A 24,192-nucleotide genomic window follows, 5' to 3' on the forward strand; every position below is an offset into this window, starting at 1 on the left:
ATCGGGAGGCGGTGCCGGGGACCGGTGCCACGCGCCAGTCGCTTTCGCTCAGCCTTGTGGAGGGTTCGGTATGCGCACGCTGGCGACTCCGCCCGTCCTTCGGCCTAATGAGGGACGAGAGGCCGGTCTGGTCACGCCGGCGCCTGGGCGGTGGGGGAGGATAAGAGACGCGAGGTGCGGCTCTCGGCGCGGTGATTTGCAGGATAATGTATTCGGCGACGATGGCGCCTTCTGGCGCGCCACCTGTTGTAGTGGGAGAGAACTGGGACTTTGGTCGGCCCGTTTACCCTTCGGAAGGCTGTTCTAGCGGCGGACGCATCATTAATATCTTAATATCGCCCCATTGCCGCAGCTTCCTGTTTTGCTGCAGCCGGCGGCGGTAAGAATGGGGGGAAAAAAGTGAGCCGCGGATAAAGCGATCTGTTTTTTTTGTTGCGGCATCTGTGAAAAATGATGCCATCAGCGCTGCAGATTTCCGGGCAGCGCAGCGAGGATGCGTTAGCGGGTTCGGGCGTGTCTCGGAGCCAGACGTTGCCGCGCCGTGCATCCTCGTCACCGGACCTGCTCATTCAAACGAATTCGTCATCATGGGCCGCGGCCATTCCAACTCCACAGTCTATTCTGCTCATTTGTTTCCATTAACGAGTTCATGAGTTAATGAGTAGGCTTGGGTTAAATTAGATATTTCATTAGATTATGAATAAGTTATGAATTATACACAACCAGGAATTATTTGATATACATTTACAGCATTTACCAGACGTCCTTATCCAGAGCGACTTACAGTCAGCAGTGACGGGGACAGTCCCCCCCTGGAGACACTCAGGGTTAAGTGTCTTTCTCAGGGACACGATGGTAGTAAGTGGGGTTTGAACCCGGGTCTTCTGGGTTACCCGCTAGGCTACTACCACCCTACATCCAAATACAACTTTTTTTTTTATTGTTCGGATTATTTGGATGCTAATAAAATTATTTCATGTGGTTGTTCAGCAGCTTTGTTTGATTATGTAATCTTCGATTCTGCCCTCTTATGTATTTTTCTTTCTTATAATATTCGTAGTAATTCCATATTTAATAATGGATTTTTATTGAATGTATTGTATTTGCTGTTCCTGTTTTTTTTCTGGTCTTCTTGCCTCTGTTATACAGTGCCAGTGAGTGTGTGTGTTAATAGCACAACAGTGTTTAAAAATAGAATCCTCTCTCTCTCTCTCGCCCTTGCTCAGCACGCCGTGGCCATGTACGATGGGGCGAAGGCTCCGTCTCCCCAGGACGGCACCAACGGCCTCCCCGCGCAGCCGGGGACGCCCGCGGCCGAGGAGCCTGCCGCGGAGGAGCCAGTTGTGGTGAAGAAGGCCCGGCGAGAGATCCTGGACCACGAGCGCAAGCGGAGGGTGGAGCTCAAGTGCATGGAGCTGCAGGAGATGATGGAGGAGCAGGGGTGAGTCTGACAGACGGGGAAAACTGCGGGAAATGAGTGGTGACAAATCCACATGAAAGGATCATTTTACTCCTACATTTTGTAATAAGAAAGTGTGATGCACAAAAATTTAAAAGATGGTTTTTATTTTTGCATTTGGGAATGTACTTGGCCCTGAACTTTCAATTTATGCCTGTGAGTGGGATTTTTACACCCACACATGGTGCATTATTGTGATATCATAATACAGCAAACATCTGGCAGCTTTTCTGCACCTCGTACACATGCTGTACATGTAATTGCTGTAGATCCCAGTAGCTGCTCCCCGCATCAGATTCAAAATACTGACGCTGGCCTACAAAGCCAAACATGGGGTTTCACCATCCTACCTCATACTACCATACCTCGCACCGCACCTCGCCCTCTCTGACCCTCCTGTACTGCTCGCCTGTCCCTCCACACCTAAAGGTACGAGGAAGACATGTGTCTAGACTCTTCTCCGTCTTGGCCCCTCGGTGATGGAATGAATTTCCCCTGGAGTATTTTCAAACGGCAGTTACAGTAGAGGCCAAAGGTTTGGACACCTTCTCATTCAACGTGTTTTCTTTATTTTCGTGACCATTTACGTTGGTAGATTCTCACTGAAGGCATCAACACTACAGGGAGTGCAGAATTTGTATTCTGCACTCCCTGTAAGTTGTATTTTTGAGGAATAATTTTATTATTGAACAACCATGTTCTCAACGAACCCAAAAAAAACTCATTAATATCAAAGCTGAATGTATTTGGAAGAAGTTTTTAGTTTGTTTTTATTTTTAGCTATTTTAGGGGGATATCTGTGTGTGCAGGTGACTATTACTGTGCATAATTATTAGGCAGCTTAACAAAAACAAATATATACCCATTTCAATTATTTATTTTTACCAGTGAAACTAATATAACGTCTCCACATCTCCAGAAATATACATTTCTGACATTCAAAAACTAAACAAAAACAAATCAGCGAAATCACTGCCATCCATGGATTCTGTCAGTGTTTTGATCTGTTCACCATCAACATTGCGTGCAGCAGCAACCACAGCCTCCCAGACACTGTTCAGAGAGGTGTACTGTTTTCCCTCCTTGTAAATCTCACATTTGATGATAGACCACAGGTTTTCAATGGGGTTCAGATCAGGTGAACAAGGAGGCCATGTCATTAGTTTTTCTTCTTTTATACCCTTTCTTGCCAGCCACGCTGTGGAGTACTTGGACGCGTCTGAGTCGGACTGGAGCTCTCTGCCCTTTACCAATCCAGCCACGCGCCCATCCATCTGGTCAATCAAGACTCACTCTCATTTCATCAGTCCATAAAACCTTAGAAAAATCAGTCTTGAGATATTTCTTGGCCCAGTCTTGACGTTTCAGCTTGTGTGTCTTGTTCAGTGGTGGTCGTCTTTCAGCCTTTCTTACCTTGGCCATGTCTCTGCCCAAAAGCACCAGGTGTGCAATGCTCACTCCAGTGATGTTGCAGCTCTGAAATATGGCCAAACTGGTGGCAAGTGGCATCTTGGCAGCTGCACGCTTGACTTTTCTCAGTTCATGGGCAGTTATTTTGCGCCTTGGTTTTTCCACACGCTTCTTGCGACCCTGTTGACTATTTGGAATGAAACGCTTGATTGTTCGATGATCACGCTTCAGAAGCTTTGCAATTTTAAGAGTGCTGCATCCCTCTGCACGATATCTCACTAGTTTTGACTTTTCTGAGCCTGTCAAGTCCTTCTTTTGACCCATTTTGCCAAAGGAAAGGAAGTTGCCTAATAATTATGCACACCTGATATAGGGTGTTGATGTCATTAGACCACACCCCTTCTCATTACAGAGATGCACATCACCTAATATGCTTAATTGGTAGTAGGCTTTCGAGCCTATACAGCTTGGAGTAAGACAACATGCATGAAGAGGATGATGTGGACAAAATACTCAATTGCCTAATAATTCTGCACTCCCTGTATGAATGAGTTCTGTACTTAACAAAAAAAGGTGAAATAAGTGAAAACATGTTTTATATTCTAGTTTCTTTGCTCTGATTACTGCTTTGCACACTCTTGGCATTCTCTCAATGAGCTTCAAGAGGTCGTCACCTGAAATGCTTCTCCAACAGTCTTGAAGGAGTTCCCAGTGGTAGCACTTGTTGATCCAGCTCACCCCAAACCATCTGGATTGGGTTCAGGTCCAGTGACTGTGGAGGCCAGGTCTCCACTTTTTGTTAAGTACATAACTCCACATGTGTTCATTCACAGTTTTGATGCCTTCAGTGAAAATCTACCAACGTAAATGGTCATGAAGATAAAGAAAACACATTGAATGAGAAGGTGTGTCCAGACTTTTGGCCTGTACTGTATGTAAGAAAAAACTACAACCGAGATGTATAAGGGATAAATGCCGTAAATGTAAATGTAGTCATCACTGCCTCTTAATGATGGCCATTTCTCAACATGCGGGATGATCTAATGATCACTGTTCGCAGTCGAAGAAAGAGAGTGTGCCGGTGACCCTTTCTGGAGATCGAGGTGAAGCCCCGCCCACAACCACTTTTTCAGCACCCGTCTGCTCGTGCCCTGTGCTCCCAGTGTGGGTTGGTTTGCATTTTTTTAAACCGAAGGCCGAACAGAACAACGGCGTTCTTCATTAGGATGTTTTCGTCCCCGAGCGTCGCATCACGGGGACTCGGCGCCTACGGTGGATTTGTTGTCGCTTATCCTCGGCGCGCCCACGGCCACATTCGGAACCTTTCAGACTTGCTCGGAGTGGAGGCACAAAGCTAGCGGTGACGCTAATTAATGACGAGGCGCGTGGCCTTGCATTTAATGGAGCAGCGTAGCTTCTCGGATAAATACACAAGCTGCGTTCAAGAAAGAAGCGAATCTGCAGCTTTTTTTCATTCTCACCACTGACGCTCGTGATCAGTCCTTCTCCTCAATGTAAACACTTTACTTTACTTTACTTTACTTTACTTTACTTTACTTTACTTTACTTTACTTTGCAGACGCTTTTATCCAAAGCGACTTACAAGAGGACGACACCAGCAATTCTCGTTCGGTTTCTATAGATTTTGAGTTACAAAACTAAGATCCCTGATAAGGCCGAACTTGTCAGGAATAGAACATGCTCGGGACTTGTTAAGTGCTGGACGAGGAACATTTTTTTTTTTTTGTGAGTGTGTGTGTTAGTGTTAGATTCGTCTGAAATGCTTTTAGAACAAGTGGGTTTTCAGCTGCTTCTTAAAGGTGGTGGTCGTCTCGGCTAGTCGAATGGAAGCCGTTTGGAAGCCAAGTTGTCCCACCAGCCAGGGACAACAAAGGAGAACAGAGTCGAATGGGACCGGAGACCCCGTGAAGAGGGGATTTTTAGTCTCATTTCATTTGCAGATCTGAGCGGGCGTGCAGGAGTGTATCTGGCTAGTAGTGTGTTGGTGTAAGAGGGAGAACTTCCATTTACGGCCCTGTAGGCAGCATCAAGGATTTAAACTCGATGCGAGCGGCTACCGGGAGCCGGTGGAGAGAGGTGAGGAGAGGCGGGACGTGGGGGTGTTTCGGCTGATTGAAGATGAGGCGGGCTGCTACGTTTTGGACCATCTGGAGGGGTTTTATGGTGACCGCAGAGGCTCCAGCCAGGAGAGAGTTACAATAGTCCAGTTTAGAGATGACCATTGCCTGGACCAGGAGCTGCGTAGCCTGTTGTGAGAGAAAAGGACGAATCTTGCCAGTTTGTCATCAATCCAAACTCCAGACGCCGTGGGTGTTAACAGTAGCGAGACTATTTGAATTGAAAGGTTTCGCTGAGGGGAGTTGTTGCCCGGAAAGATCAGAATCTCACGCCACGCAGTTTGCAGCCTGCTTGTCCTGCCACGGCTCTCCACCTCGGCAACAGACGAGTGGGATTATCGGGATGGGGTTGGGTGGAGGGGAGCAGCTGGGTGTTTACAGGGCCCCCAGGGACCCAGGTGATGGGAAGGGACCATATGTCTGGTGTGGGGGGCAGCCGGGGCGGGGTCATGATGACAGAAGGGGAGCGGCTGAGTCAGCATCTTGACCCTAATCAGTTTCGCACACTTTTCAAACAGCAAAATACAAATAAATAGAAATAACCATATAATGAAACCATATTCATCCTGCTCTATATAGTAGTATGTCTAAGGGAAATTTGGTAGAATTTGGTAGAACACGATTTTTTATTTATTTATCATTGAATTGTAACCTTTCATCCCTCCTAAACAAGCCCCGCCCCCCCGTGATGTCACACTTGTAAGTCGCAAGACGCTTGTTTGGCTTTGATTAAACTGATGATTTATTCAACACGTTTACGGGAAATTATGCCTGTTTCTAATTGCAATTATGTTTCAATATGCGCTGTGGGTGCGTGTGTGTGTGTTTTTATGTGAGAAAATTGGCATAATGAACGTCTTAATGGCACAGGGGAGCGTCTCTGTCTGTGTTCTAATGACAACCAAATATATATTACGTGTGAATATATATTTGAATATAGAATAGAAAAAGAAAGAAAATCAGTCAGAATGGAGTGTCTAGACGGACCACTGCAGTCATGCGGTTTTCCAGCTCCATAATAAAGTTCCTCATCGTCAGAGCTGTGGTCGTGCATCCTACTTATGGCGCATCTTCACATAGTTTCGTGATCAACCTATGTGTAGCAGGGAATTAATGTATTTCATTTCCTTTTAGATATGTTGTGTAATTTTATTTTACCAAAATCTGTTTTGTAGTGGAGGTAAGGGGTTAAACTGTCAGAAATTAGGTCACCTGTCTGGAGGGAGGTACGTGGTTGGATCAGTTTTCTGATTTACATGGTGTAAATAGGGGCTCTTGTTTGATGTGTAAAATTGTAAATACGTTGCTGTATTGGTTGTGGTGGCCCAAAATGAGTTGGGGGGCACGTGTTGTCAGCTAGTTAGCCCGAGCATGTTAGCGGCTGCAGTTTGGTCTTCACGAAGGAGCGTGAAGTTTTATTAAAATGTGATTTTATTTTTTTCTTATGTTAATTTTCTGTGTTAATTTTGCGAAGTTATTCATATGTCCGGACTGAGTTCACCTGTCTTTGTCACGTCCGCGAGCTTACGGGGGAATGAAGCGCCGAGGCGGGACATACTGGCAAACACAATTTATTAGAACACAAACCAAACAGGCACGAGGGCCAAAAATCAGGCGAAACAAAAGGGGAGAACAAAAAGAAACCCGCCAGCATGTGGCAATTGTCCATGGTCGCACGGTCCACGCATGGTCCCGGGTCGGCTGCTCAGCAGGTCCTTATAATTGGGCTCCAGCCATGCACACCTGTCCAAGGCTGGAGCCCCGCCGTCAAGCAGACCGGTGCCCGCTGTGTTTCCAGCTGCACCCAATCGCTCCTACAAGAAGACGCCAGTTCGTACATCACGCTCAAGAAGGTTCAAGAGTGAGAAACAGTTGTCCACGTCGTTCCATTCCAGCAGCAGAGGAGATTCATCAGGAAGCAACTTAAATCAGGCCTCTTTCAGAATGTTCTGACGTCGTCGTTACCGCCATCCATTAACAACCCCCATCGAGGTGAACTGGGTGAGCCGCTGATGGCTGCAGACTCGCTCGCACGTGAAGTCATGACCTCGCTGTTAAAGCGAGGGTCAGTGGCTTTACTCCGCCGGGCAGAAGATCGATGTTCTCCGATCACCACCTCTTTCTCTCCGGACATTTGGAGAGGTTTCTCGTAATCGTGACTTGTGAGCAAAATAAGCCACCAGCGGGCAGATAAATACCAAAAATCTGAATCCGAATCACGTTTTTGTGTGAGTATGCGAATGAATTTTATTCCAGTCAATGGTGTCCCTCAAGCACAACAGTACGAAACAACAGCAGTATACAATACAGTGGAACTCGTACACACAGCAGAATACAAAGATTACAGAAGCAGTACAATTGTACGTAAATGTTTATCGTTAAAATAGTTACAGCCATTAACACCCTTACACCAAGTGAGGGAGCCTGTGTACTACATTTCTGGGGGTATTTATGTCTGAAAAAAGTAGCATTAAAGGTTATGCTATTTTTTTTTTTATTTTGGTCTGGTTGGTCCCCTAATTCTGTATCTGACGTCTCTTTCCGAAGTTCAGACACTTTGATCCAGTTCCACGACTAGATTTTCACCGTTTCACCGTCTGTAGCTTTAAATGAACCAGAAGACCCGGGTTCGAATCCCACTGACTACCATTGTGTCCCTGAGCAAGACACTTAACCCTAAATTGCTCCAGGGAGACTGTCCCTGTAACTACTGATTGTAAGTCGCTCTGGATAAGGGCGTCTGATAAATGCTGTAAATGACTACATAAGGGGACAAATTCCAGATCTGACCGTCTGAGCTGCTGCTCTCTGAACAAAATGACCAAAGCACTCTTTACAGCTATCACCATTTCTAGCCACTGCAGGACCATAGACAGGCTCGGGGAACTCGTTAATGTTAAATCATCTCACCAAAGCACATTTTCATGATAGGGGACCTTTAACAATGCAACTGTTTTAATACACGGCATAACCTTTATTAATAGCCGTTATGAATAGTCGTAGGAAAACCCAGACTGAATAGTGGTGGCCTAGCAGTTAAGGAAGGGACCCCAGTAATCAGAAGGTTGCAATCTCGATCTGCCATGGTGCAACTGAGGTGCCACCGAGCAAAGCACCGTCCCCACACACTGGTCCCCGGGCGCCTGTCATGCTGTGTGCTGCGCTGCAGTGTTTCACAATGACGATCACTGCACCTTCACTTTCTAGTAGCGCCCTACGCTGGCGCATATGTAGGTTCAGTAAGACGACGGCCCCGCGGTCCCCCTGGTCCGCCAAATCTCCTCCTGGAGAAGAGCTGATAGTGTGTGAAACGGCTGAACGTCTCCGATTAGGCCAATTGGACAAGGCGTCCCACAGGCACGCCAGACAAACAGAGGACGAGAACCCAAGTGAAACCACGCCAAAACACCTTCTGGAACCCTCCCCTGCACGTGTCTAAAAACTGGGGCTCGACGGCCAACTCTGAGCCCATCCAGACCGTGCTAATCTCGTCTCTGCAGTCTGTTTAATGTCCAGACCGGCCCATTTGCATGCTGGGTAATGTTCACAGGCAACAGGTCCTCTGCGATGTGAAAACGTTGATGTTTACCCGCATGGCGAGTCCCCGGCAGCCCCAACCGTGTCAGTCCCGTTAAGTGTCTCCGATCAATGGGGGCCCGAATGAATATCGACTCGGATGTCATTTTATTAACTGTCCCTCGTCCCCGTGACGCTGCAGGGACCTTCCGCTTCCCCGCCATGTGTGAAAGGCCACAGCTCGCCACTTCCCGTGTCGGCCTCTCGGAAAAAGATGCCCGTGCCCATGTTTACGCTAAACTGCCAGAAACGGGCGTGGCCCTGTGCGGACACAGGAAGTCGCGACTCGTGATCGGCGTGTGTGCTGAAATGAGGAGGTCGTCCCGGTTACTGTGTGGACACATGAGAGACGAAAAGTGTGTGTTTGGGGGGTCGTGGCAGTGACTCGGTGTTACAGTCACAGCGTCTCCACGGCCGTGGCCCCGCCTCTTTCACCCCCGCTCGTTTTTCGTGGCGCAAAAAAAAAGATCGGATGCCACATTTATTCATGTACATTTTCAACCATTAGTCATAATTGAAGCAGATTTCTGTGGCCGTTTCGTACATGTTTGTGTGCAGGTACTCCGAGGAGGAGATCAGGCAGAAAGTCGGAACTTTCCGGCAGATGCTGATGGAGAAGGAGGGGGTGATCACCAGAGACGGACTAACACCGTAAGTAGAACACACAATTTCATACAGACACACACACACACACACACACACACACACAGCTGTGCCTAGAGTGGAGAGGCTGGCTGACCGGCTGCTTTACAGATGACGAATGGCCCCGGTTAAATCCCAGCCACAGCCCCGAGCGAAACCACGGCAACCGTACATCACCGCCACAGCCCGGAGTCCCCGACTTAATAAACGAGCCGCCAGCGGTTCCGCGGCATAGTCTCATCGTCCAGCACCAGCACACCTTTTTTCGCAGATGGAATTTTATTCATGCTGTAACACGGAAATCGTTTTTACGTTCCAATCAGGACGTTAATGGGCGGGGTTTAAGTATTAATGGGTGGCGGTAACATGTTAATTGGAGGGTTTGAGAACAGTTATGTGGGAGGGGCTTCAGTGTAAATGTTTCCATTTGTATTGAATATGACCTGTTATTGCTAGGATTCAGTCGTAGTGTCACCCTCAGACATTTAGGGTGGTAGTAGCCTAGCGGGTAACGCACTCGCCTGTGAACCAGAAGACCCAGGTTCAAATCCCACTTGCTACCATTGTGTCCCTGAGCAAGACACTTAACCCTGAGTGTCTCCAGGGGGGACTGTCCCTGTAACTACTGATTGTAAGTCGCTCTGGATAAGGGCGCCTGGTAAATGCTGTAAATGTAAAGGTGATTTAAAATGCTTTGATATGCATGAATAATGTGTGGAAATGACATCTCAGTCTGGTGCCTTGGGTCCACAGGGTTGCCCTCGATCCCCATCACCTGAACGACCCAGCCTTGGCAGATGGATACGGGGAGGAGAGTGACTGGCAGGACGGTTACTATGACGACGACTATAGGTGCATAGTGTTCATGGCCGTGTGGCAGTTGTGTTACAGATAGTGATACCGATGTGTCGCAGAGCAATAGAGAGTGTAACTTTTTGTTTTTGCCTTTTTTTTTTATATTCCCTGCTTTAAAACAGAACAAAGAGGAAGTTAAGCAGCTCTCCCTCGCCCCGTCCCAGGAAGAGGAAGAAAAGGAAATCCGGGCGGAGAAGGAGCCGGTGAGCTCTTCACATGTTTCTGATCAGAGCAGATAAGAATCTTTAAATGGCTGGTGCGCAGTAAGAGGGTTTGCCTGAGTGAGATAATGAGTCTCTCAGATGATAGCGACACCGGGAAAAGCACAAGGCAGAGTCTTAGCTGAAGGCAACAACAAAAAAAATGCAGGAGGAAAACAGAACAAAAATAGATCAAGAGACAAACACATATTCAGATAACAGAAGGTGACATACACGGAGAGAAGAGAACCAAGAGGGGAGCACCAAACTGAACAATAAGACATACGAAAACAAAAGGGTCGCTCAGCATTGCAGATCTCAGGTGCAGGAGTTCGGGCAAAGCGCTACTCCTTATTCAGTCCTCTTCCGTTTTCTCCTCTGTGTCTCCTGCAGGGTGGAGGGGTCTCCTGACCCCCGCAGAGAGAAGAAGAAGAAGAGCAGAAAGAAGCACAAAAGAGACAGGTGTGTTCAGAACTGTAACACAACCTCACATCAGTTATAATCATGAACACAACCATAGCATGAGCTTACACCAATCATAACACAACTATAGTACAACATTACACCAATTATAACACAACTACAGTACATCCTAACATCAATCATAACACAACTATAGTACAACATTACACCAATTATAACACAACTACAGTACATCCTAACATCAATCATAACACGACCCTAGCACAACCTTACACCAATCATAAAACAACTATAATACATCCTTACACCAATTATAACACCATCATAGCACAACATTACACCAATCCTAATACAACTATAGTACAACCTTACACCATTTATAACACAACCATAATACAACTTTACACCAATTATAACACAACCATAGTACAACTTTACACCAATTATAACACAACCATAGAACATCCTTACACCAATCACAACACAGCTATAGTACAACCTTACACCAATTATAACACAACTATAGTACAACCTTACACCATTTATAACACAACCATAATACAACTTTACACCAATTATAACACAACCATAGTACAACTTTACACCAATCATAACACAACCATAGTACAACTTTACATCAATTATAACACAACTACAGTACAGCCTAACATCAATCATAACACGACCCTAGCACAACCTTACACCAATCATAACACAGCTATAGTGCAACCTTATACCAGTCTTAACACTACTATAGTACATCCTTACACCAATCATAACACAACCATAGTACAACTTTACACCAATTATAACACAACCATAGTTCATCCTTACACCAATCATAACACAGCTATAGTGCAACCTTACACCAGACTTAACACTACTATAGTACATCCTTAGACCAATTATAACACAACCAGAGTACAACTTTACACCAATTATAACACAACCATAGTACAACCTTACACCAATCATAACACAGCTATAGTTCATCCTTACACCAATTATAACACAACCATAGTACAACTTTACACCAATTATAACACAACCATAGTACAACTTTACACCAATTATAACACAATCATAGTACAACCTTACACCAATCATAACACAGCTATAGTACAACTTTACACCAATTATAACACAACCATAGTACAACCTTACAGCAATCACAACACAGCTAAAGTACAACCTTACACCAATTATAACACAACCATAGCACAACCTTACACCAATCATAACACAGCTATAGTTCATCCTTACACCAATTATAACACAACCATAGTACAACTTTACACCAATTATAACACAATCATAGTACAACCTTACAGCAATCATAACACAGCTATAGTACAACCTTACACCAATTATAACACAACCATAGTACAACTTTACACCAATTATAACACAACCATAGTACAACCTTACACCAATCATAACACAGCTATAGTACAACCTTACACCAATTATAACACAACCATAGTAAAACTTTACACCAATTATAACACAATCATAGTACAACCTTACACCAATCATAACACAGCTATAGTACAACCTTACACCATTTATAACACAACCATAATACAACTTACACCAATTATAACACAACCATAGTACAACCTTACACCAATCATAACACAGCTATAGTACAACCTTACACCATTTATAACACAACCATAATACAACTTTACACCAATTATAACACAACCATAGTACAACCTTACAGCAATCACAACACAGCTAAAGTACAACCTTACACCAATTATAACACAACCATAGTACAACCTTACACCAATCATAACATGACCCTAGCACAACCATAATAAAATGTTATAATTATAACACAACAAGCACTTCATAAAAAAATCAATTTAATTAATCTGAAGGACAAGCACAAATAATAATATATAAGGATTTGTGATCAACTATCAGTTTATTAACGGAGTATTCTGTAGCATCCATTGTTCATTTGTATGTTTCTGATCCAGTCCTGGCTCTTTCTGGGTGTTGCGATTCTGCCTCTAACCTTCTCTCTGGTCCTTTATTTATTACGTTTTGGATGAAAGCATCCACCGAGTTAATGAATGCAAATGAAAACGTTTCACGTATTCTCTGGGACAGGAGGGCTGTTACATTTGCCAAGGTTTTTTTGCAGTGAAAATACTGCAGGTGTGAGGAGTAAATCTCAGTAAAAATTGCTCATCATGGTGGTACAGGGTGAGACGTGTAAGAGCAGGTACTTCAGTGCATGCGCCACTTATGGATCTAGTGGAGGACTGAGGACACGCTGGGGACATGATGACATGTTTCCTCCCTTGTGGTCTAACACGGTCCCTCGGGTACGAATTTATTTCTCTAATAACCTGAACACCTTGTGCAATTCATGTTCAGTAGTGCTGAAATAAGTGCCACGCCTCGCCCCACCTCACTCGTCCCCCTCCTCTCTCGTGTCACTGAGGAAGGGCTGCGTCTACTTTAATAAATAATGGACCCGTGGGTGGAAGACACAGCGAGCGTGTGTCTGGATGTGATCAGATCTGCATCTGCAGTGGAGTGTCTGGTGTCTGGATGAGCTGGTTCGAGGCGATCAGCATCCCTCAGTGACTGTTCCTACATGTTATCGCCTGCGTCTCGCTGGACGTGGAACAGGCTGAGGAAGGTAAAGTAGTAAATTAGGGTCAAGTTGAGGCATTTCGAAAGCCAGGACTGCTCTAGCAGAAAACAAACCATTTGAATGACAAAAACTCATCTACATAAAAATCTACATGATGAGCGTTTATGGAATGTAAGTTGCATTGCTATTCAGAGTGTTATCGCCCCATTGTGGTCTAGATTAGGTGTTATTACAGTCTAGAGGGACGAAGTCGCTACATCTACATGCTTGAGAACCCACCGGTGCCACCATGTGGCCCACTCTGTAATAAACAGAAAGAGCCTGGGATTTAAATGTTGAATCTAGAATTTTTTTTATATATGTTAATAATAACCCTGCTGCCTCTGTGAGAGCCGAACCTTTCTGAACCGGCGCTGTGTCTTTTGTGTGACGTGACTTTTCTTGCTTTGCACCACAGTCTTGCTCTTGACCTTGTGAATTCATTCCCACAAGCTCTCTTGGAGTCCACAAGCCGTCAGTGGCAGATCCTGGGAGTTGCGAGTCGGTGGCTGCGTGGATCGGACTTGATCCTCCAGCACAGCACCCCACAGATTCTCCATCAGATTTTGGGAATTTTCAACAGCTTCATCTAATGTTCCTCAAAGCCACTCCTAAACAGCTTCTATAGTGTGGAAGGGCGGAGCATCCTTTTATCCACAAGTGCCGTATCCATGGAAGGGTGTACGTGGTCGGCAATGTTTAGGTAGGTGGTACATGTCAAAGAAACATCAAGATGAATACATGATCCAAGGATTCCGAGCAGAACATTGACCAGAACATTGCACTGCCTATTCTTCCCAAGGGTTCAGATGAAACATGATCCATCAGACCAGGGTACCTTCTTTTACCCTGTCATGATCCACCTCAGACGTTCTTGTACCTAATGCAAGAGGTTTTGATTGGGGTCGGGCTTGTGGGTTCACCGGTTGTCCTTTTTTGGACCACTACTAACCACTGCATGTCAGGAACACCTCATCTGCTGTGTTGGAGATGTTCTGTCTACCATCATAATCTTGTCAGTAAAGTGACGACACTTTTTCCTGCTTCCAGCACATCAACTGTTCATGAATCCACCATTGCAACCAGATGAGTGAAGTTCTTCACTTCTAACCAGAGGTGTGAACCCTCACTGGTCTCACGATTCGATTCGGTTACGATTGTCCGTGCCTCGATGATCAAATCATCACGATGCAACCCACGCCTCCAGAAAATCACCATCATTATGATATAATCGATTATGTTCTGCGTGTTTGCATGGCGATGCATCGATTGTGAGGTTAATTTCCGCGGCCCCGAGTTTTAACGTTGGGGAGCATTCGTTATTCTTGCTCAGAGCGTCTCGTTGCTTCTCCAACGGTAAGAGTTCGTGGGATCGCGGTGAAGCAGCGACTCCTGATGTCTCCGGCAGGTCTGCCTCCGACTCCCAGGGAAAGAGGAGGTGCCGGTGAGACTTCGGAGTCTGCAAAGACGGCCTGTTGTCATGGCAACGCGTCCAGCCGCGCCCGCGTCGACCTCTCAGCTGCCGAAATACATATGACCTGAAGCTTTACTTCAAGCCCCCTACTGACTTAAAATTGTGTTTTTTACCAGGTCTGGGAGCTTAAAGAACAAACACAAAGACAAGAACAAACAGAGGAAAAGGTGAGAATTTATTATTCTAAACACGGCTTCTAGGCGCGTGTATGTGCAAATCAGCGGAAACGGATAATGAACGCGGAAGGGCTGCACATCTGCACACGTAATTGTACGCCATTGTTTATACCGCTCAGGTCTCCAGCTGACTCTCCGAGCAGGAGTTCCCACAGACGATGGAGCTGCAGCTCACGCAGTGCTTCGGTCTCCTCTGCTGGAAGCCTGAACGGATCCCCTGGCAGGTACACACACGTACCTCAGTACGCGGGGTGTAGTGGCCTAGCGTGTAACACACTCGCCTGTGAACCAGAAGACCCAGGTTCAAACCCCACTTACTACCATCGTGTCCCTGAGCAGGACACTTAACTCTGAGTGTCTCCAGGGGGGGACTGTCCCTGTAACTACTGATTGTAAGTCGCTCTGGATAAGGGCGTCTGGTAAATGCCGTAAATGTACGAGCACCACACACACACACCAGCGCGTCACACACACACGCCGATGACGCAGTCGTGTGTGTGATGCCAGGCCCGCCCGCCACAGGATGGACGCGTCTGATGGAAGTCCCGGCCCCGCCCCAGCCGCGGACGACTCCTCGGCGTGGCAGAACGGAAACCACGGCGACCGCGCCCGCAACGGCAAGGACCACGTGCGCGGCCACCAGGACGGAGAGAAAGTGCACAATGTACGTAGTCTCCTCTGCTCCGCCCACCACGCCCTCCACAACGGTCTCCTCCGCACCTCCCCCTCTCCCCCAGTCCAGCCATATCAGTGTGGGTTGACTTCTTTTATTTGATCTGTTGTCTGTTTGACTGTTTTTCTCTCAGACTGTTCCTTGTGGGTAGGGGGGTCCCCTCTTTAACTAAAATAAACACCCCGTGGGCGCTCTCTTCTGCTTTTATGCCTCGACTGTTGCACAGGAAGCCAGAGGGCATGACAAACCTTTCAGAATTTCACCACCGGCAGTCTGACAGCTGATCATATATGATCATATGGCCATTTCATTTCTTCTTTTTAAATGCTACAGCGCTGTTTAGCATTGACGGTAGGTTTTAAAAAAAAAGAAACACCTCGCCATAGCAGGTTGGGTTGGGTTTGAGGACCACAATCGACAGGAAAGATGTCATTAAAACAAAAAATATATATATAATATATAATATAAAACGATAAGACACGTTTTTCTTCCTCGCTTTGTCGTGGTGGCTCGTCGCTCCCTTTCCTGCCACATGCCCGCTCTCGTAGGAGGGTTTATTTTAATAAGTGACCAGGTACGTGGTGTTGCCACACTACTATTAGAAGAGATAGAATTGGCATCGCACTCTTTACCAATAACCAAGTCAGTGGTGCATTATTAATTGACATGAAAAAACGGTGTTTTCACTGTCGGGTGGGATTCTGCAGCCTCACACTTCCGTTTTATGTACATGAATTACATTTAATACGTGTAGGCCTCGCTTGTTCAAATAATCGTACCGCTTCCATCTGCTCTCAAAGCTGAATGCTCCATCACAATAGCAAATAGAGAAGTTATGAAGTCTGTTTTTACACTCCGCATCAGATCGATTAAAAATGGCGGCTGTGCTGCCTAAAGCCGACTCTGGTTTATGTACGGTGCCTATTGTTTTCTAGGCACCGTACATCGCATTACACGTTTCCATGTTATTTTAGAACTGTCGTGGGGCATCTGGACCGGCGACAGACGCAAATTAATTCTCTTTCAGGGACGCTTGTGTAGCAGATACCGGCACCGGTCTTTCTGTCTACCTGCTGTTATTGGTTTTGGAGTTTACAGGCCTCTTCGTGAGGATGATGGTCTAACGGCCAGCGCGTGGCGTCTGCTCACATTGCATGCGTTCGAGGAGGTCTGAACTGCTGTCTCTCTCTCTCCTCTCTCTCTCTCTCTCTCTCTCTGTTTTCTCGACTGCATGCCCCATCCGTCACTCTTTTATTTGACCCCACCACCCCTGTTGGTTTGACTGCTGACTTCCCGCGAATTAAAAACCCAAACTTTTCTGTCTTGTTTGTGTGAAAAGCACTCATGTTCTTTGGAAGTGGACCACGTAGGTTAAATGGGTATGTCAATTATCAGTTCTTCTTGTCAATTCAGCTGTCTTCAACGCACATGTTCTGCACAGTGATGCTGTAGCACCCCCCTTCCTCCAGATCTGTCACAGGTGCCGCCCTTCTGAACTCGCTCATCTTGACCTGCATGTTGCCTCTGGGTGGCAGTGTCACTTCTGTCCGACTGTCCCCCCGCCCGATGCTTACTCTCACCTCTCTATGTGGGACGCAGTAAGGCAGGGACTTTCCGTCCCGGCAGGTGGCTTCTTGATATTCAGGAGACGTAGGACCTCCAGGCCTGCACCTGTAGCACGGTGTTCAGACATGTTTGTTGGGACACCTTAAGGTCAATCTATGCCTTTTCTTATGTCCTCTTTTGTTTCAGTTTGTCTTGTGTCTGTCTGGTTGTTTAAAGTACAGTGTCACCGTTTAGATAGGACAACGTGCCACATTTTAGTGACATTAAAGGGACTGTAGATATTTGGACCCGAAGGGACGGCCTGTAGAGATGACCACATGCCACTCGCCTGTACACGTGGCTGCATGGCGAGGCGTCAGGCCACCGGGGTCCCTTTTAAACGTGCCCCACCCTAGCGGCGCCACCCTACACCGCCCATCCCATCCGTGTCGTGTTCGTGTGTCACTTCCACCCCTCCACCTCCATCATCTGCATGCCCCGCCCCCTCCATCCACCCCATCTGATTTATTTTTTAATTCACCCCCCCTGCCCTGGTACTGTGGTGGCTGCATTTATCAGAGCGGAAAAACACGGCGGCGCGTCACGTAGCTCTAGACGTCTCTTCTCTTCTCTCTCTTCTCGTCTTCGTTTGTGGGCTCTTCCTTCATTTCTTGCCTCAGTTCTGTTTGTTGGTCTGTTCCCCACCTCCTCAGTGTGAGGAGCGGTGCCTGGCGCTGATACTAAAAGAATTCATTGTCTTTTTCCCATTCCGCTGCGGAGAACTTTCCTTTCTCCTTTCTCCTTTTGTTTTTTGTTTTTTTTTTCCCTTGTTTCCTCCTTTCCTTGTTTCTGTTGATCTTGCATACGTGTCTCTGGTTGAAATGGAAGGTAGGTAATCCTCTGCCTACGCACGTGGTCTTTATTCAGATGAGAATGTGACGAGCACCCTAGCTTGACTTCTATGTTTCTCTCGTTCTTTTTTTTTTTTACTTTTTTTTTTTTCATTTAAAAGCCTAAAACAGTTTCAGTTGTTAAGAAAAGATTCTGAAAAATGTTCAACTCCTTGAGTCTTTTATCCTTTGATTTTAACTCCTCCTCCTCAGCTCATACTGAAATGTCCAGCGCACTACCCTCCTCTACGGCTCATGTCCTTGTCCACGTCTCTTCTGTTTTCGGTAGAATGCTTCCATGTCTGTGCTGCATCTTTCTGTTTCTTGGTGAAATGGTTCATTTATCCATTTATTATTATTCTATGTTTATTTCCTTTCCGATTCATGTTCAGTTCTGTTCACGAAGGCCATGTTGTCATCTGCACCAGGGCTCGTGCCAATCTTCTTTAGTGCTCCTGCGTTTAGCGGTTGGATGTCGTTACGTCTCTGGCAACGTCCCCAGATAAATTATCCGTATCCAGCGAGAAACGCCACCGTTGTCGGAAACGTGTTCACGTATTAACTGGAGTATGCACGCTGTTATTATCACCTATCTGATTTAATTCTACAAAATCACAGTAAAGTGGTACAATTTTAGATCATTTCCGTAACAGAAATCATTCGCATTTTTATAGCTTTGCGCAATATCATTGGGATAAAAGTAAATGTAAATTAAAATGTGAGCAAAACTTTAAGTTAGCGATATTTGCTACAAGTAAACTCCAAAGTACTACTAATAAGAAGAATTGCTGCATAGCATGTATAAAACTATGGTATATATGAAAATGTATGCGCTTAGGACAAAAGAACAGATCAATAGAAAAAACGTTGTCCAATGGATCATCACCTACCTGGGAATAAAGCGCGTTCCTCTACACATTGTACGTTTCCTTTGGTTTCTCTCTTCAGTTTGATTTCCATGCATTTGTCTCATGATTCACAGCCAGGGAAGAGTTTTGTGTCTTTTTCTCTTGCATTTTGTGACTCTAATGATGCACTTATGTTGCCCCACTTTTCCCTTTTCTTCATACCTTACCTACTAAAGGAGGGAATACCACTTTATTGGTAAGTGGATGTTAACCGAAAGGGAGTTATGAGATTAACCAGTAACAGTCAGAGGAAATGGGTCGCTGTTCACATCTCAGCAATTGTCTGCAGGGCAAAAAAAAAAAAAAAAAAAAAAAGATCCACAAACAGAAAGTTACTCTTGAGTAAATGGAATTTGTTTTCTGATTCGACTGATTTTATTATTGTGAATCTTTATTTTGTTCCTTCCATTTCTGTGATGTTCTGTCGAGTTGTCCTTTTTTCTTTTTCGTTTTTTTTTTTTTTTTTTTTTTATTCCTAAGTTTGATTTCACTTTTGTGTTTTAGCCATTTTCTAAAACTGAAGAAGTCCTCCTCTGCTTTTTTCTGTAACGTCTCTGTCTCCTCTCTCCTGCCTCTCTTCTTTTCTCTCACAGTTTTTCATCGTTTCTCTTTCTTCCTCTTCTTACGATATCGTTTCTTTGGGGATTTTCTTTTTCTTCAACTCATTATGGTTTTGCATGCCAAGTATTGCATGCGCTGCACCATAGAGGACTGTCTATAAGCCATACTGAGACAACCTAGAACCTTTTCCTTTCTAGCTGTTTATCTTCTTTTTCTGTTGTCGTTTTTTGAGAAAAAAAAGATACACCGTAGCGCTCCCTCACTATGACGACGACCTGCTAAGGCCCTTTCTCACTTTGCTCTTTATTTTTCTGTTTCTTTCGTTCTTTTGGTTCTCTTTTATTTCCTTCTGCAGAAGTTCTCCTCACCAGGAGCTCTGCTCGCACAAGCCCAGGGCAGTGAGCTCCCGCACGGGGACCAGAGGCAGCGGCCCTCCGCCGAGTCGTCCGGGAAGCGCAGGGGGCGGCACCAAGCCGAGGGGAGGGCCCACAGCAGCGACTCCGCCCACTCGCAGCACAACCCACCAGCCAAAGGCAAAAGCGCGCACCAGAAAAAGTGAGACATGCGGCTCAGGACTTTGATGGGGTTTCACATGCTTTTATATATCACCTACTCATGATACTGTGATGAACTGCTACTTTTATAAGTATATTTTTAAGTCTGTAATTTTACGTGTACTTAAGTACAAATTTAAGTGAGTAATCTACTTTTACAGTCACATTTTGTTATTGAGTACAAATTTAACTAATAGTCAAACCTTTGCATGGCATGGCAGAAAGGTATCCGATTACAGACCAACCAATAGCAGGTTTTTGGGAGAAAACGGGAGTCATTTACCGTCAGAATTTTTGGAGAAAGAAAGATATTAAATGCAGCACAAATTATGAAAAGGAAAAAATGTTTTATTCAGTTGACCATGTGCTGGCAGTGTTGCCAGATTGGGTGCTTATTCATTGCTGGCAGTGTTGCCAGATTGGGCGTCTTTCATTAAACTCACGAAAGGAAAGATGGCTGAGAATGAGGCACCCTGCGCCTCACAGTAAGTATCCGGGTTAAATATCACATTGTTGTGTCACAATGTCGACTTGATTTGTGAGGTGCGGTCTTGTTTTTCTATGTGCATCTGCTGTTCGGTTTAGTTGATTTATCGATAATTCTGGAAATGGGTCGATAGTAGCCTGGTGGGTTTAAACCTGAGTGGTGGGTTTAAACCCAGGTTTAAACCTGAGTGTCTCCAGGGGGGGACTGTCTCTATAAAGACGCCTGGTAAATGCCAGAAATGTACTGTAATGTAAATGTTATTTCAGAGAAGACTGCTTTGTACTTTTTGTAAAACCAGTACTACCAGTTCCACTATTATTTTGAAAGTGTAGTGATTGTCACTTGTGATACATAGCAGCACAGGACACGGTGAAATTTGTCCTCTGCATTTAACCCATCACCCTGAGTGAGCAGTGGGCAGCCATGACAGGCGTCCGGGGAGCAGAGTGTGGGGACGGTGCTCTGCTCAGTGGCACCTCGGCAGATTTTATCTGTAACAGTACTTACGCTTCGATTCAGATTTCCAGTCCTGCCTAGAACGTGCACCTTGACTGGGATGTAAGATGTGTCTGAATGTTCCCGCGCCAGGGCCAGAGGCGCTCACTCGTCAAAGAGGCACCACCACCGCGGGCGGGGCCAGGCGCGGCACCGGAGCTCGTCGGCGTCTCCAGGTCGGCACCGGCACGCCTCCGGCAGGAAGAAGGGCAGGTCGCGGGGCGGCGTCCGGCCGCGCAGCAGCTCGTGGAGCAGCGACCGGTCCTCCTCCCACTCCAACTCCAGAGAGCGCGACCCCAGCAAGGCCAAGTCGCCCCACGGCAGGCAGATGGCGTCCCGGTACGCCGCCCCAAAATATCCTTCTTTCCTCTAGACTAATACGGAAAGGAAATTCGGAGAGATTTTTGACGTTTTCCGTATGGTGTTTTGCGTGCGTGGGCAGGGAGAAGGACAGCCCCCACCCCTCGGACGCGGAGGGACGGGTGCGCCGGCGGTCGCGGAGCTACTCCCCGATCCGCAAGAGGAGGCGGGACTCCCCCAGTTTCATGGAGGCCAGGAGGATAACCAGGTAGGATGGGGAGGTTCCCGCGTCCTGCGTCCTCGTCCTGCGCGGCGTTCTGTAGGCGCGGCGGCTGCGGGACGTTCTTCCTCTACAGCCGCCCCGGAGCGCGGGACCCATGCCAGTTCCTGTGTTTCAGGTTCTCTCTCACTCTTGCATTGAAGGTGCCCCGAAGACAGGCGACGGCGGGATGCTGCGGCGCCGCAGGCGGGGTTACCACGGTAACTGTTGCCATGCGGCAGGACTCTCCTGGGTCCTCCGCGAGGCGGTTAGCGCACGGGCGGCGTCCCCTGAGTACCTGCCCCGCCTCTCTCTTTGACTAACAGCCTCTCGCCCCGCCTCTCTCTCTCTCGTTTTCTGACTGACGCACTCCAGCTCTACCGGGTGGCGGGACGCCAGCGCTGTCACGGAGGCCACGAGTCCACGCGCATCATTATCCTTTTAATGATTAGATATCAATACATTCAAATACATCGATAAATCTTCGTAGCCATATTCTTAGTTTGAATCCCACTCATGCAATTTTCACATGAAAAAAAAGTGTATGGATATGGAAAAAAATGGACCCTTCCTAGATCCGGACCTACTGCTTTTGTGGCGGGTCTCTATGGTTACAGAGGCGGTGATTAAACGTACCAGCCAATCAGAATTGTAATCATCATCAAGCGGTTTACTTCCATTCAGAAAGGACCATTTTATTCCTCCCTGACCGCGCTGCGCGTCCCCGGCAGCAGGGATCTCTGGGATCCGCCCCTCACTGCCTAACGCTTTACTAACCGGCGGCACGGCGGCTCTACAACTCACGGTAACCTGGTTTACGCGCGTGTGTGTGTGTGTGTGTCGGTACAGCTACTAACGAGGCCGGCGTTCCTCCTGCGTCACAACCACAATTCCAACCACCCGCTACGGTCGCGACCGATAATCTCCGGTACCGAGGCCCAGGTGGTCAGATCCCATCAGGATTTTGCCGGTGAAGTCCTGGGGGGCCCTGGCTCTCACCCCGGCCTGACCGACGCTCTGTTCTCCTCCGCAGCGCCCGCAAGCGGCCCATCCCGTACTACCGTCCCAGTCCGTCCTCTTCCAGCTCGGCCAGCGGCCGCGGCAGCTCCGGCCGCAGCCGCAGCCGCAGCTACGACAGCTACAGCAGCTACAGCCGCAGCCCCGCCCACAGCTACTACAGCCACAGCAGCTACGAGAGCCCGGGCTTCTGAGGGCCGCCGCCCGCCTCGGCCCTTCTTTTTGGTAAGAGTCATGACTTGAACCCGGGAACAAAAACCGCAGAGAGAAGAAGCACTTTCCCCCCCCCGGAATACTTCCACCGAGCGGAGACGACCAAAAAAAGATCAACGCGAGCGAGCGAGCGAGAACAAAGACCAGGATGGTGGAGCGGTGGACTGGAACCGCCGCATCGTGGACGCGCCAGGGGGCCTGGGGCTTCTGGCTGTAAAACTATGCACTGTAAATTTCACTTTATTTCTAGCGTATTTCCTGCGCCTGGCGGCACCCAGAGTGGGCGTGGCGTCCCCCGTGCCCCTCCCCCCGCTTCTCCACACCACCCACGAATGGTTCCTGCCGCAGAGACGTGCATGGACTCCTGGGGGGGCGGGGCCCGGCCACGTCCATTAACTTGTGTTTATTGGTTATTTATTATGTGTTATTTATTTCCGTATTTGTTTATTTATTGGTTATTTATTACGATACGACACTTTTTATTGCCTGATGAGGAGAGGGTCACATCGCAGCCGTGTAAGGTGGTGACCGTTTCCGCGGTGGAGCTCCTGTGTCAGAACTGCACCCGTCTGTAGACCAGGAACCGCCAGGAGAACAACTCGGACGAGCTGCAATCAGGGAACGAGAAACCCCGCAGTCTTCCTGCCCCCCAAAAAACCCGTCAAATCAGCGCCGCCCCTGCGAACTGTATACAAGTCAGTAGTTCTAGTTGTACTAATTATTATTATTACGATGGTCATGGAACAATAAAATATATTGCAATGGCAAGTGAGAGCCGGTGTGTTTTGTGCAACGCCGCTTTTGACCAGGTGAGGGCGCCGCAGGCTCAGCTCTGCGCTGAAAGATCTCATTCTGGGGATTAATATGGTCAGGCTGGTGGGGTGGAGGAGAGGAATGCAGGGGTGGAGGGACATGGCGAAACACACAAACTTCCTAGAAGTCCATTTCCTGTTTAATAATCACGTTTCCGTCATAATGCAGCATTGTAACAGCGTAAAAAGGGTGGTAATAGCCTAGTGGTTAACACACTCGCCTATGAACCAGAAGACCCAGGTTCAAATCCCACTTACTACCATTGTGTCCTTGAGCAAGACACTTAACCCTGAGTGTCTCCGGGGGGGGACTGTCCCTGTAACTACTGATTGTAAGTCGCTCTGGATAAGGGCGTCTGATAAATGCTGTAAATGTAAAATGTAAATGTAAAAACCGTATGTCCACGTGCTGCTGGGAGGGTTTTGGACACCAAGCTGTAGATGAAGGCGGGTTGGTGATGATGATCCACTC

The 24,192-nt window shown here is 47.0% G+C and overlaps 1 protein-coding gene across 3 annotated transcripts; it reads left to right on the top strand.

Annotated features, from left to right (window-relative positions):
• Positions 1-1,229: 1,229 nt before the first annotated feature.
• Positions 1,230-23,676, top strand: LOC114784199 (serine/arginine repetitive matrix protein 3-like). Of its 3 annotated transcripts, none has more exons than XM_028969420.1 (13): positions 1,230-1,441; positions 9,142-9,234; positions 9,979-10,077; positions 10,203-10,283; positions 10,674-10,742; positions 14,947-14,997; positions 15,126-15,230; positions 15,514-15,670; positions 19,939-20,138; positions 21,213-21,458; positions 21,562-21,687; positions 21,843-21,899; positions 22,712-23,676. In XM_028969420.1, exons 1-13 carry the CDS (start codon positions 1,239-1,241, stop codon positions 22,887-22,889), a joined length of 1,665 nt encoding a protein of 554 aa, XP_028825253.1. In that variant the 5' UTR covers positions 1,230-1,238; the 3' UTR covers positions 22,890-23,676. The 3 variants fall into 3 exon arrangements, with proteins under 3 accessions (XP_028825253.1, XP_028825254.1, XP_028825255.1); XM_028969421.1 differs by having other exon boundaries at positions 15,529-15,670; XM_028969422.1 differs by lacking the exon at positions 21,843-21,899.
• Positions 23,677-24,192: the final 516 nt, after the last annotated feature.

Source organism: Denticeps clupeoides, unplaced genomic scaffold (assembly GCF_900700375.1).
Source record: "Denticeps clupeoides unplaced genomic scaffold, fDenClu1.1, whole genome shotgun sequence".
Classification (NCBI taxonomy): domain Eukaryota; kingdom Metazoa; phylum Chordata; class Actinopteri; order Clupeiformes; family Denticipitidae; genus Denticeps; species Denticeps clupeoides.

Excerpts from the sequence above, each read along its gene's own strand:
- LOC114784199 (XM_028969420.1), top strand. The coding sequence starts at position 1,239 with ATGTACGATGGGGCGAAGGCTCCGTCTCCCCAGGACGGCACCAACGGC. Across the intron at positions 10,743-14,946 it reads AAGAAGCACAAAAGAGACAG|GTCTGGGAGCTTAAAGAACA; the intron begins GTGTGTTCAGAA and ends GTTTTTTACCAG. Across the intron at positions 15,671-19,938 it reads ACGGAGAGAAAGTGCACAAT|AAGTTCTCCTCACCAGGAGC; the intron begins GTACGTAGTCTC and ends TTCCTTCTGCAG.